The sequence below is a fragment of the Microtus ochrogaster genome, linkage group LG8 (genome assembly GCF_000317375.1).
Source record: "Microtus ochrogaster isolate Prairie Vole_2 linkage group LG8, MicOch1.0, whole genome shotgun sequence".
NCBI lineage: Eukaryota > Metazoa > Chordata > Mammalia > Rodentia > Cricetidae > Microtus > Microtus ochrogaster.
In genome coordinates, this window is record NC_022033.1 from 24,273,913 (window position 1) to 24,287,901 (window position 13,989).

Below are 13,989 nucleotides of genomic sequence, written 5' to 3' on the forward strand. Positions count from 1 at the left end.
TCTGTAGGTTAGTTGTGACCCTTGACTATCTGTCTGTAGGTTAGTTGTGACCCTTGACTGTCTGTTGTAGGTTAGTTGTGACCCTTGACTGTCTGTTGTAGGTTAGTTGTGACCCTTGACTGTCTGTCTGTAGGTTAGTTGTGAACCTTGACTGTCTTTTGCATAAAGACTGAATTTTAAACACAGCAACTTCCATTAAAGTTCCTGGAAATTCCAGAATCCCAGGTCCCATGACATGGGACATGACAAGGCTGCTTTTCCTTTTGGACAGTGACCAGGCCATGGCATTATCTGCGTCTCTGAGAGCAGCAGTCTGTGTGTTGTGGCATGCTTGCCAGTCTGTCATAGGATGTTGGCGCTGAGGGTCAGGTGGCTATGGAATGGCAGGGACAGGCTGACTTTGGGACCCTGCTTGAATGGGCATGGTTGTTTTTGTAGCTACAGAATGGGCCAAAGAAGCCATTTCAGGACTGCTGAGCAGAACTGGAATATTGTCCCAGTGCTGGGCAGGATGTGACCTGGGATCAGGGTGGGAATTATAGATCCTGTACCTAACCCCAGATGGGCAGAGACGCCTGAGTCCTACACATCAGGACTGGTGGGGCTGAGCCAGCCAATAGCTGGTTCCATCTGTGTTGGGTGCCATGGTGAGCTTCTCACCCACCCTAGCCCACTTAGAGAAATGACACAGTACAAAGACACCAGGCTGAGGGGCTGTGTGTGTCTTCATGCTTTAATTCAGAGCTGTCTGCTACAGGCACAACTCTGTCTGAACAAAAAGACAAAGGAGACCGAGAGTCAGGACCCCACCCCACAGCCCCCCTCCTGTGTCCCCTGTGAGAGTGCACGGTGGCCTGTTTGTGTTGTCATCTAGTTCAGAGGGGACTGAGCTCCCTGGTGGATGCCCCTCAATCTCCTTTGGCCCTAGAGCCTGGGATCTGCTGTCTGCTGTCTGCGGAGGTGGGAAGGGGTCAGTGAAAAGCTATGGATGCTACCTGCTTGAAGACATTGGTCACAAACTCTGCTCAAGGCTGCCTCTATTCAGAAGTTCTCACTGAGCCCTGACAGAGGGCTCCAGAACTAAGGAGCCACAATTTCAAGCCACTCTGCTCCGAGGGCTCAGTAGTTAGAGAAGGTAGTTCCTGGGTACACTTCCTCAAGACCTTGTCAGCTCTGACTGGAGGCAGGGGACAGGAGCACCCTAAACATTTCTGCTCCAGGAGCCAAGGGCAAGAGGGCAAATCGCAGCCTATGGGGGTGGCCAACTGGAAGGAAAGGGGGGAGCTTTGGGAATGAGCATCTACGAGGGAGCCTGGCCCAGTCCCAACTTGCTCTCAGCCCCCTTCTCCACGTCTGGAACCAGCAGGCTGCTGAAGTGTCTACCTCCAAGCCCACCTCCTGGCATCGCAGCCCCTTTTTGCAGATACGCGACTCTGAGCTTATATACACTTAGGAGCAGAGCCTGTACCCCAGCCTGCAGGGATCCAAGCTCACCCAAGGACTGGGTAATAATCTGCTCACTCCACTGGTAAGGAGCAGAGCCCTTCTGATAGGCAGAACTCCCAGAAGAAGACCCCTGCGAGGCGGGGCTAGGATCGGAGCAGGAGCAGGAGCGAGGACGGTCAGTTTCACTTACTGCCTCTACAGACCCGGGCACTTTGCAATGGCTTCTCCAGCAGCAGGAACAGAGTGGACCGCAGTTCTAACCCTGCCCAAGTTCACCAAAAACACGAGACACGACAAGAAGGCCCAGACAGCAAGACATGGAACAGAGAGGGGCTGTGAAGTTGGACTAAATGCCAGTGGTGAAAAATATATGGATTTATGTTGTCAAATATAGTTCATACATTTATTTTCTCAGCAGAGCTTCGACTGTTGCTAAGGAGACATATGGAGCTCCAGGAGTGCACGGCGCAGGAGGCTGGGTCCGTAGCCAGTCCTGGCTTGGCTTTGGATCAGTTTTATCCCGTCTCTCCATGGCACCACCCCAGTGTCCTATGGGGCAGCCCCAGCGAGGCCTCAGGCATTTGGGTTTGGTTCAGCTGGGGTAGGGGTGCTCCACCAAGGACGGCTGGTCTGAGGCCTCAGCCAAGGTGGGGGATTTTTGGAGGCACAAAGCGCGTGGCAGAGGGCTCTTGCCCTGATGGCTAGGCTGGCTGCCCACTCCCAGTGCATGCAGGTGCCCTCGGGGGAGGGCACAGAGTGGAGGGGCAGAACTCATGAGTCAAGTAGTGGCCACTGGGGCAACGGTGAGGGCAAGCGACCTTAGCAGAGAACCAGAGAGGCTTCTAGGTCAGAGAGTGAGATGCAGGCTTCTACCAACTCCCTGGTGTGGGCCAGTCAGGTCTGACCTCTCTGGGAAGAAGAGGGAAGTGAGGATCAGGGCATCTTCCCAGGCTGACTGGGCCTGGACCAGGAGTAGCCCAGGCAGGCTCCCACTGCCTGGCCACGCCCCTGATTAGGAAACATGCCCAGGGGACCCTGCTTTGGCATGGATGGGCAGATGCTGTGACTTCAGAACCCCCTTCAGATTCCTCCAGATGGCCACCTTCCTCTGGAGACAGCTGGGTCAGATTCAGAAACCCTCATCCCAGAAAGCAAGCCATTTGGGGGTTCTGGGTTGAGCAGGAAACCAAGACCCTAAGGGAACCAAGTGCAAACATAGGTAGGGCCAGGCCAAAGGGGCCTGGGGCAAGGGGCCCCTGACTTTCCCAAATCGCTGAGGTACCTCTAGGCTACAGATGAGATGACTCATCTCAGAAGGTAAAGGGCCCCAGAGCTGCTCGCCTTGCCTTCTCTGTGCTGACGGATTCACCCAATGGAAGCTGGGGCTTGGGGAAGCGCTCTCTCCCAATCCATAATTAGTGTGTCAGGGGTAGCAATGGGCATTGGACAGCTCATGAAGATCAAACACACCCAGGAGCCAAGAGGAAAACGGACTGTGGGGGAAAGGCCTGGAGGACAGACAGACACACACAGAACCTACCCTGCCCTCTCCCCCTCCTGCCTGAGTTGGTCCTTCCAGCTGGATTGTACTTTTGCATCCCAGAACAAGGGAGGAGAGGCTGGAGCTTTAGTGGGACCTGGGCAGCCAGACCCTGCTTGGAGTGGTTCTCTGCATTTTGAGTCCTGGCTGCCTCCATTTGAGGAGCTAATACTGGTCCAGGAGCCAGAGGAGAGGGGCAAGGGGTGGCCTGGGAGAGAAGACACGGACTGGGCTGGGTGCTGGAAAGGATGGTGCAAGGGAAAGGCAGGTCCCCAGATCAACACAGCCCAAGACTTTCTGAGCAGGGCCTGCCTTGTCTGAAGTCTGGGTGGACAGAGGGGCCAGAGGGGAGCTCTTACCAGTATCTCCCTCTTCAACTGGCCACCTTTACCTCTTCTCTCAGGCTTTGGGATTGCCTTCCTGAGGCCCTGACACTATGAACATCTGGGGTGGGGGCGCTATTCCAGACCTGAACGTAAATTAAGAGGATGCCCATGGGGGTGTGAGGGCAGCAAATGGCATCCTACAATCAGTGGTCAGGCTGCCAAAAGCGGAGGGGTGGCAGCCACCTCAGAGCTGGGAGCCGCCCGCTGAGCTGGGGCTTGGCTGGCTGAGTGAGCGGCAGCTGATCCTACGGATGGAGTGCAAGGCCACTGTGCAGCAGCCCCGCAGCAAGGAGCTGATGTTGTAAATGGGCTGGCCCTGGCGCCGCTGGGAGCGGCAGAGCCAGGCCACTGTTGGCACAGCCGGCACTACCACAGCCAGCAGATCCACAATGTAGTGGCGGCTCCAGTAACTCTTGGGTTCCTTTTCAGTGGCAGCTGCCTCCTCCTCCTCTTCCACGGGACACACCACGCTCACTGGTAGTCCCGGGTTGGAGTTGGCTGTAGGCCGGTGTGTAGTTGGCCCACAGGTGATGGGCTCTGGGGCCTCAGGCTCATCACCCACTGTCACCACCACTGCTGAGTTGGGGTCTCTGGGCCCTGAGGGGTGGGGATCCAGCTCTGAGCACCTGTCCTTGGGGACTGTCCCACACACCTGAGCCTGGCCTACTTTCTCCAGGATGGTGTCCAGGTCAGGCTGGTACTGCACGAAGTCTGTCTGGATGGCCCGCTCCTGCATGCAGCTGGCTTGCACACCGGCCTCCATGCCACACAGGAGCTTCTCGTAGGTGTTGCTGGCAGGGAAGCGAGGGCCCAGGTTGAAGGAGCTCTGCAGCGAGGCTTCCTCAAGGCCACAGTCCACTCCTGACGACAGCAGGCTGCTGGCCTCCAGGGCGTCCGTCCGACTCAGTGTGTCGTCAGCAGCCACAAATCCACTGTCAGCTCCATCCTCAGCAGAGGTGCTGGAGGGATCCCCTGGCTGGCGGTCACCACAGACAGCTGGGTCACTCAGCTTGGTGTAGGTGGAGCTGCGGGTGAGGGAGCGTGCCGGGGACCCACCAGCCGACTCCCCGGTTCCTTCCTCCTTGGCTATTCCATTCTGGGCTACTTCCATGCTGTGCAGCAGCGTCTCTAGCTTCTTGTTCTGGATATTGATATCCACGAAGTATTTCTGTAGCCCTTTGTCCTTGTCAATCAGGTTGTTCTTGACGGTGTCGATGACCTGCTTGAGCTGCCGGATCTCCTTGCGGGCCTCTTTCAGAGCCAACTGGGCTTCCACACGGTGGCACTCCTCCTCGATCCAGTCCTCCTGCATGCGAGACAGCTGAGTCTTCAGGTCATCGATCTCTGTGTCCCTGTGAGCAAAGGAAACACGCTAGCTCTATAGCCTGGCCTCCTGACCTGTCATTGCTGCTATAGAGAGACAAGGGGATGTCACCAAACACAGATGGCCCTCGAGTGGGGTGGCTCAAAGCTAGAGACAAAAGTGGGAAGATGTAATGCCTCTTCTTCCCTTCATCCTACTGGGAGGAGGAAGGGTGGGTAGAGCCAGGGGCGGGGGCAGGAGAGACTCCCTTGAGAGCGCGGAGAAATGGCAGGAGGAGACACATCCCTATCTCAGCACTAAGCCAAGCCTTCACATCATCGCCTCTAGGAGAGACTACACAGATCCTTAATTACGAGACCACTGCTATAAAAATGTAATAAACCCTTAATGCGAAGCGGCAAACACAAGAGAGGGATGTGGTTTCCTGGTGAAGCAGCTTGTGAGTGTTTTAAGAGGACAGACGTTTGTCCTCAGACTCCCAGGGAGGGGGTGGTGACGTGAGAGAAATGACCACCTTTGGTGTTGGTGGGGGAGCCCATGATTTTACAGTTTCCTCTTGCAGAACGCCCAGAAGGGAAATGAGTTGGAGGAGGGGGAGGACTGGGTGGCTCTCCTGTGTGTATGTTAGAAGCTTCTTATTCTTGACTGTCAAGAGGGGAGGCTGAAGAGATGGATGAGAAATGCAGATACCAGGAGAAGAGCCGCGCCAGCAATCGGAACAGTAGCAAGACTCCCACCCAGAGAGGCTAAGGCCTTTCAAGTCCCAAGTTACAGCTGGATCCAGGGGGGCTGAAGAGGGAGGTGGTTAGTGAACCCAGCCACAGTGGCTAAGGGGAAACCAGGGTGACACTCAGGAGGACACTCACGGGGCAGGGGCCTTACCACTCATTTCTTACCAGGATCCTCTTCACCATGAGCTCCACATCTCTCCCGGAAGCCTGGTTTAATGAACAAACTACCAATGCCAAGGCTACCACTGGGGGGTTTGTGAGCTGAGCAGAGTGACCGTACCACACAGGGAACCACAGATTTTCCAAAGTTAGATTGGCAGTTGCACTCGGGAATAGGCTCCAAAGGTCAAGCAATATCCTCTAGGAGGGTCTGACCACTCCACATAGTGTAATTCAGCAGTGGGCTAGGGGAGGGCAGTGAACTGGAGCTACCTGAGTGGCAAGAGAGGCGGGTAACAGGCATGGGGTCCTTGATCTCCCTTCTCTTCCTCAGGGTGGAGTATCTCTGCTTTCCACTCATGCCTGCCCTGGGAGGAACTGGGCATGCTCAGCTTAGCCACCCCTGTGCTTCTCTTCCTGGAGCCAGCTAGACCTCGGGGACAATGGCTCCCCAGTCCTGAGCTAGACTGAGGCTACAGGAATAACATTTGAACCGCACCTTAAAAGAAGGGGTCAGCGAGGATGCAAGAAAGAAGAAACGGCACCTCAAAGTGTGGGGACACAGTGTCCACAAACACGGAGGCGGTTGTCAAAGGGAGGTTAGCACAGAAAGTATGTCTGGCTATTAACTAATACCTGGAGGGTGTGCGGAGAAAGGCCGTATGCCAAGGACAGGCCTGCTGTGGGACCTTTCAAGGGTAACAGAGTGGCTGGGGACATTCTGCCCAACACAGGTAGATGGCCTATATGCCACTGCTGGCTGGTCCAGAGAAGGAGCTAGGAGAGGGGCTTCTGGTTCCTCATGGACATCAGTACAAAAGGGCAATCAGACCCTGAGCCTCACTGGGAAGAGGGCAGGAACCCGAAAAGGGAACCTTAGTTCAAGGATGGTGGAGCCTGTAGACCAACCCAACCTCTTATACCACAACCAAGCCTGACTGGACTGGTAGAGGCTGGTCATGCATGCTGTACTCTATCCTGCCCAGTGATTGATAAGGACAGGAAGACTGGTGGGTGCCAGGATGACTGGAGAGGATGGGGAATGACTGCCAATGGGAACAGGGTGGTAAAAGGAGTTATCAGAGCACAGAAATTGTGGGACTGGCCAATCAAGAACTGGCCCAGGTTGAGACCCATACTTTGTGTAGTGATATTTCATTTGTATTTTAATAAATAAAATTTGCCTGAAGATCAGAGAGTAAAAGAGCCCCACTGGTCATCCTTACAGACCAGACAGTGGTGACACACACCTTTAATCCCAGCAGCCACACTAGTTTGCCATAGAAACTGGGAGGTGTGCGCCTCTATTCCCAGTGGTGCATGCCTTTAATCTCAGCCCTAGAGAGGAATATAAAACAGGAGGAGACAGCTCAGAAAGGCAGTCTCATTCTGAGATTCCTGGAGGCAGGATTGCCATTTTGGACTGAGGTAGACGTGGCTGGCTGCTTTGCTTTTCTGGTCTCAAGGTTGAACCCTAATTTCTATCTCTGAGTTTTTATTAATCGTGCTTCAACTATGACAGGGAGCTCACCCCTGAGGGCCAGGACCCAGAGACCTAGGATAGAACCAAACACGCCTGGGGAAGTAAATGACATGATGCCTAAGGATACTCTGCTGTACTCATATATCAGTGCCCAGCCCAACCGCCATCAGAGAGGCTGCGCTCGCAACTGATGGAAACAGACAGAGAGATCCACAGCCAAACATTAGGCAGAACTTGGGAAATCCTGCAGAAGAAGGGGAGAAAGGATTGGAGGAGCCGGTGGGGTCAAGGGCACCACAAGAAAACCCACAGAACCTACTAACCTGGGCTCAGAGGGGCTCACAGGAACTGAACTGACAACCAGGGAGCCTGCATGGGACTGACCTTGGCTCTCTATTCAGAGGCCCACCGCTGTTACAGGTGTGTAACTTGGTCTTTTGGTAGGACCCCTAACAGTGGGAGCAGGGGCTGTCTTTAACTCTGTTGCCTGTTTTGGGACCCATTCCTCCTCCTAGATGGGGGCCTCAACTAGCCTTAACAGAAGAGGAAGTGCCTAGTCTCACGGCAGCTTGATATCCCATGGTTGGCTGATATCCATGAGAGGCCTGCCCTTTTCTGAAGAGAAACAGAGGATTAGGAGTAGGAAGTAGGAGGGGAAGTGGGGGAGGGGCTCACAGGAGGGAGGAGAAACTGTCTACACACCAATTCTATGGCCTGTAGAACAACTCCAGGCAGGTATAAAAGCTGCTGCAGAAGCAAAGAACAGGCACAGTGGGGATGCCTGCTCTGAGCTCTAGTGCCCTGCACAGCTTGGTCCAGCTCAGAACACAGTGCAGAGGGGGCTGGTGAAGGCCATCAGAGGTGGGGATCCCGCCCTAATATAGGATGTTTGTTGTGACGAGGCTTAACTATGTATGCCAGATTGTCCTCAAACTTAGTCTTTCCTCAGCCTATTGACTGGGGTGACACAATTTGCCGTAGTGCTCAACCCTTTGAAGTGTGACTCTTAGAGATGAAGCCACCAGGAGGGGTAGCACCAAGCGTTCGCAAGGACCTGAGAGTGAGCACAGCTGAACCGGAGCTCCTGGGAGACCCCCAGGCTGAGCAGGATCTCAGCCATAGCATCCCCTGATCTTGTGCCGTCTATAGGAAGGACACAGACTTGGAGGAAGGCTTCTGGGCCTGGTCTGTGGGCTGAGACCCCTGTTTCTCATTGTGGAGAGGCAGGGGAGGGTTAAAGGTCTATTTCTCACCCCCAGGGATTAGGAAGCCGGGAGACTCTGGTTCAGATCCCTGGGAAGACAGGATCCAGGGGAGAAGCCGCCATCCAGAGGAGGTGCAGGGCTATGGTCAGAAGAAGACCGCAGCAGGAAGTGACAGTCCTTACAGGGAGGGACCCTTCCCACTGGCCCCAAGCACCTGCTTAAAATAGTCAAGGGGTGTCAGGGGCTGGCACCTCTACAAATGGGCCCAAATAAGGCTTTGCCAAGAGGAGAGTTCAGGTCGATGGCGGCAAGGCCCATTCTTTCTTCTTCTCAGGGGATAGATACCCCAAGACCCTGGCTCTGCTGAGATTGGAGCTGGTTGGTGTTCCCAAGGCTTCCCCTGGCTGCCACTCACCGGTCCTGAAGCCGGTCCTGTGTGTCCTTGAGCCGGGCCCTCAGGTGCCTGATGCAAACTTCCTTCTGCTGCAACGGAGTCAGATACTGCTCTGGGGTGGGGGGCTTGATGCCATGGTTGTCGCTGCATAGTGTATACTTCATGGAGCGCCTGCAAGGGACCGTCCATCAGAGGTGGGGGATGGAGAGGACAGGTGGAACACAGAGCCGGACCAGGGAGCAGCCTAACTATCTTCAGCTCAGCCTGTGCCAATGGCCCTTCTGAGCAAGCTTTGTGAGCGTGGCACACCGAGAGCCAGCCCTTCTGAGCAGGCTTTGTGGGTGTGGCATGCCGAGAGCCAGCCCTTCTGAGTAGGCTTTGTGGGTGTGGCACACCGAGCGCCCAGCCTTCTGTGAGTTTTAGTGAAGCTCTTCTGAGAGAAGAGTTGGATGGGGGACATAAGACACATCTGCCCAGGGAAGATGGACCTCTCGAGAGGCACATGTGTGCTCAGTGCCTCCTGACACCCTGTGTAGACCCTCACTGCAGCACTGGGTGCACGGGAGCCTTTGTCCTACGAACATACACTCACTTCAGAGATGGTAGCTCAAGTAGCCTCCATGCAGTCAGTGTGCTTCCTGAGCCCGGGCTGCCTGTCTTCAGTGGAGGATGTGAGAACAGGGAGCAAGGGCAGGTTCCAAGTGAGCCTGCCTGGAGGATGAAGGACTCACCTGCAAAGGTGACATCATCCTGGGAGGGAGCTAGCCTAGGGACAGGGATGCGGGCATAGACACAGGGGTGACGTCATAGCTGTCTCTGCAGATAACCACCATGTGCTCTCTTTACCCACCTTCGGGAACACACAGGTTTACATTACATGTCCACACGGGGAGGACTGGCCACTCCTTGCTCTCAGGAAATTCAGGGTGTCTCCAGCCATGTGCCCCTGTATAACCCCATGGTTGTCCATATGGCCATATTCATGCTGCCCTCATAGGTAAATGCCTGGTCCTGGACACCAGCCATGTGTATGCGCCCACGCTCTGGGACATGTGTGAGCACGTATGTGGACACTTGCTAGGTGTGGACAGTTAGCAGGGCCCTGAGTAGCAGCTGGCTCGACACCTCCTGCATCTGATCCAGTGTGTTATACCATACCAGTGAAGAGGAGCCTCCACCCAGAGGGCCACTGGGGGCAGGACGGAGGGCTGGCCAAGGCTTTCCTAGGAAGGAGAACTCCCTGATTCCACAACAGACTTTGGTTCAGATGGTTCCACCCACAGCTTCCTGGCTGCAGGATCTGTTCTTAAGAACCTTGCTTGGATCTTAGTTTCAAATCCTGGGAGTGTTCCCACACAAGGGAGACTGGGGCCTGTAGCTACATCACCCCGCTGCTCCAGGGGCTGGGGACACTTAGCCTCAGCACAGACATTTCCTAGGGCTGGAAAAGATGGGTCCTGTGGAGGCCCATCGTGGAAGTACCCAGGTTCAAGGCAGATTTAAAGTTTCACAGAAGCTGTGTGATATTTAAGGTAGACTGTGAAGTGTTAGAAGGTGGCAGCAGGAAGGGAAGCCAGGTCACAGAGCTGCTCTTCCGCCTGGCAAGGGGCAAGGGTGGCATGGTGGGTGCCGGGACTTTCACACCCTGCTCTAAGATCTCCCCAAAAGAGAAGAAGCCGTCCAGCATCCTTCACTCAGATCTGTAACCGTCCTGCCCTGCAAGGGATTTGTGCGGTGAGGAAAGTGTTCTCAGCCTGGCACAAGGCAAGGGTGGAAAAGCAGGTGCTAAACTAGTAGGGCTGAGGGTCAGAGGGAAGTGAGCTTTGAACATTCTCATTTGCTTTCATGGGCATTTTTCCCCCAAGATAATATTTAATGCACGCTGACAGTCACTAGTAGCTGCTCAGCCCCCGTGTGTGTGTGGTGTGTTAAAAAAGAGAAACGTGATCACGTGCATCTTAGCAGAGAAAGCCTGACTGCAGTGAGGCCCTTAGGTAATACTGTTCTGCCCCCTCTTCAGGGGTGGCAGGCCTCCTTTGGGGCAACGGGACTTCTTTCTCCACAGGTGTGCAACCTGTAGTTTGGGACAGCGCCAGAGGCTTCAGATGGGAGATCTGTTACAAAACTGTCACTAATGGAAAAGTCTGGACCCTTCCAATGCCATGCTTTTCAAGATGGAAATCGGATAGGAGCCAGATGCTGGCTTCTAACATGGTGCACAGGTCCTGCATACGACTGTTACCCACCGCTCACACCTCGGTGGAAAAATCTGAGATCTGTGGCTTTAACGGCTCTGCAAATCACTGCAGAACACAGAAGACATTTCTCTGCTGAGAGGAACAGGGCATGGCTTGCAGGGAGGAGCCCGGCTGTGGCTCTGCAGTCAGGATTCACCCCCATTCTTGCGTGTCCATAACCTTCAAGCCTCGCTATGGCCCAGAACATACAGGGAGTGCACAGATCAACTCACAGACATCCCTGCATTATCAGCTCCATTTTATGGAAGAGAAAGAGTTGAGCCTTGGAGACAGGAAGCCTGCAGCTCCCCACAACCCCTCGGTGCCCACGTTTTCCAGCACCCCGATTCTAACTAACATCCTGGTCTTCAAGGACAGACAGCACCTCTTTACCTGCCCCCCAGTGTGACTCTCTATCCCAGGTCTCTGTCTACTGTACCTAGACCAGAGTTTAGCCTGTGTCATACCTGTAGCATGTCACCACCTCTGCCACTCGCAGTGCCCAAGACAAACGCCCTTTCCCCTGTGTTTGGGATGGCACCACTCAGAGGAAAACACTAATCCTCTCTGAATTAACTGGATAGGTTGCTAGGAAGCCACGTGACCCAGTTCCAACCAATGAAGTCTAAGCAAAATTTCACAGGGAAAATGTCAACACGAGGGGGCTATCTTCTTCCTCGCTGACCTACCTGATGGGTGGTGGCACAGGGGCCATCTTAGGACAATTAGGACAAGTGGTGTTCACATGGATGGTGACAGGAATGGGTGAGACCTGTGAGTTCCAGGAGTCGCCTGTCTCTGTCCCTGACAGCTTATCGCATGGGCTCGTGTCCCTTTTACAGACAGGAACCACAGAGGGGAGACGTGACAAGTTCTAGGATCTAGTAAGAATGCCCGAGTCGGGATGGGCAGATCATGGTGCTGCTGTCCCCCCATCTCCCGGGCACCAGGTTCCCAGGCAGCCGGGCCTGGCTGGAAGGAGGAGCTGTTACCTCGGTGTGGGGCTGCTGTCACTGCCCTTGCAGGAGCCAGAGTTGCTGCTGCTGCTGAGGGAAGAGGTGCCGTAGGCGTCCCGCACACTCACAGGTGGAGAAGTGCGCCTGGAGGCGGGGAGAAGAGGCAGCTGCTCATTCTGGCTGGCGGGCAGCTGTGGGCACTGGGCGAACACTGCCAGGCCGCTACGGCCTAAAGTGCCCCCGCTTCAGGTTCATCACAGGGAAGAAAGGCAGTGGGGTGGGACACACACACACAGAGACAAGGGTGACAGAACAGACAGTGGTAATCAAGATAGAAACCAGAAGGTGGCTAACCCTCTTAGTTCCCCAGGGTCAAGTACGGAGGCTAGACAGGGCTGTGGACAAAGGGTGGGCCCCAGGGTCTCTTAGCCCAGGGAAGGACATCCAGGCATGAACGGAAACAGAGGGGATTGGAATGGGGGGGACTGGAGAGGGACCCACAGGGTGACAGTCAAAAGAGAACTCGTAATGGCAGGGCCGATGCTAATGGGAACCTTCATACAACTGCTATAGCCACCATGTCATTTAGGTCCTTAAATAGTTCCTGGAGGTAGCATGGATCAGCCAGCCTATTTAAGGATGGGGAAACCGAGGGCACAATTTGCTTAAAGGCACACTGCAAGCCTGCTGCAGATGAGGACAAAGCTCAAGCCCTCCTGCCTCAGAAGCTCAGGCTCTAAACAAGGGAGAGACTCACCTGCGAGATCCGGCAGAGGCGCGTCTACTTCCTGGCAGGGACATGGCCATGAGACTGCGGGTCCTGGTTAGCGGTGGGATGGACGGTGTTCCCGGGGCTGAGGAGAGAGGGCGGGTTGTGGGGGGCGTAGGGAGGGCAGGGCCGGGCCATGTCATCCTCTCACTGGGGCCACTGCCTGGCATGGCTTCTCCTCTTGCCCTTCGGCACGACACCCCAGAATCAAGCGAGGACCTGCAGGCTAAGCCGTAGGTGGCTGCCTTCGCCAGTGAATTCAGTGGGGCTTGGCAGAGACTGCTACCCCCAGTTTAAAGTCTCAGTTCTCAGAGCCTCAGGTATGGCTACAAGTCATCAGTCCAACCCCAGATCTTCCAGGTCAGTGAAGGCACCCAGAGGGGCGACGACCCCACCACAGTCACGGGGACAGCAGGACAAAAGGGCCTCCTGTCCACCTGTGCAGCAAAAGGATCTTCTACTCTGCTAGCAAAGCCTGCTTCTCCCCAGGTCCCTGCCCCTCAGACCCCGCCTCCCACATCCAGTCCTCCCTCTGTGGCAGGGGCTGCTGGTCGGAGGACTCCTGGTGCAGGACTGGGAGCCCCAGATTAGGCCGGGCTGGTCTCGCTGACCATCACCTTCCCAGTTGGCACGTGGTTCGGGGCTTCCTGGCTACAAAGGAGACAAGACAGATGGACATACCAGCACACGGGTAGAGAGATAAATGGATACAGACAAAATAGGTCATTCCAAGATGTGTCACACACATGGCCACGTACATGCTCAGGCGCCGGCCCTCCCCCGGCAGGACAGCAGCCAGGCCCTCTGACTCCCATGCTGCGTGCATGCAGGCTAGCCTCGGTCACATAAACATGCACGTTTATTTTAGCACATCCCAGGACACTGAGCATAGGCTTGATGCGCAAGAGGCCAAGGTCCTCCCTAGCTGCTGAGTGTTCCTCTGTGGGTGTGTCTAGCAAGCCGCATGCTCAGGAGTTCACAATGCCCAGGAGACTTGAGAAGCGGGGTGGGTAGACTCGGGCCCTCTGGGTCCTGTGCTGGGTCTTTAGGATGTTCTCCTGAGTTGGGATTTTAGTGTCAAGGACAGCTCTGCAGGGATGTCTTCAGGGACACAGGGGAGGGAGAGGCCCCGTGCGGAGGGTGTAGCTGTCGGGACCAGGGCTACACTAGGCATCAGCCCAGAACTCTCTTGGGTCAAAGCAGAGAAACCTAGGCTTTCTACAGTCAGTGACTGGTTTTGAGGCAGCGCTAGAGGTCGTAGCCGGGGACTCCACGTTCGGAGAAGGGACTATAGACAATACCCTGGGAAAGCTTAGCCGAGAGCACCATGCCCTGGACTTCTGCCCATGCTGGGGAGAA

The 13,989-nt window shown here is 55.2% G+C and overlaps 1 protein-coding gene across 7 annotated transcripts in view; it reads right to left on the reverse strand.

The window, feature by feature from the left end:
- Positions 1–715: 715 nt before the first annotated feature.
- The window catches only part of Snph (syntaphilin), a 39,250-nt gene continuing 25,976 nt past the window's right edge, over positions 716–13,989 (reverse strand). For 3 of the 7 annotated variants that reach the window (XM_026787105.1, XM_013352242.2, XM_013352240.2), the window contains 4 exons: positions 12,619–13,281; positions 11,898–12,104; positions 8,690–8,839; positions 716–4,724 (listed from right to left, as the gene is read on the reverse strand). In XM_026787105.1, coding sequence (XP_026642906.1) covers positions 3,557–4,724; positions 8,690–8,839; positions 11,898–12,104; positions 12,619–12,800 — 1,707 coding nt within the window. In that variant the 5' untranslated portion in view covers positions 12,801–13,281 and the 3' untranslated portion in view covers positions 716–3,556. The remainder of the gene's footprint in view (positions 4,725–8,689; positions 8,840–11,897; positions 12,105–12,618; positions 13,282–13,989) is intronic. The other 4 variants (XM_005363169.3, XM_005363168.3, XM_013352243.2 and 1 more) reach the window with 4 other exon arrangements.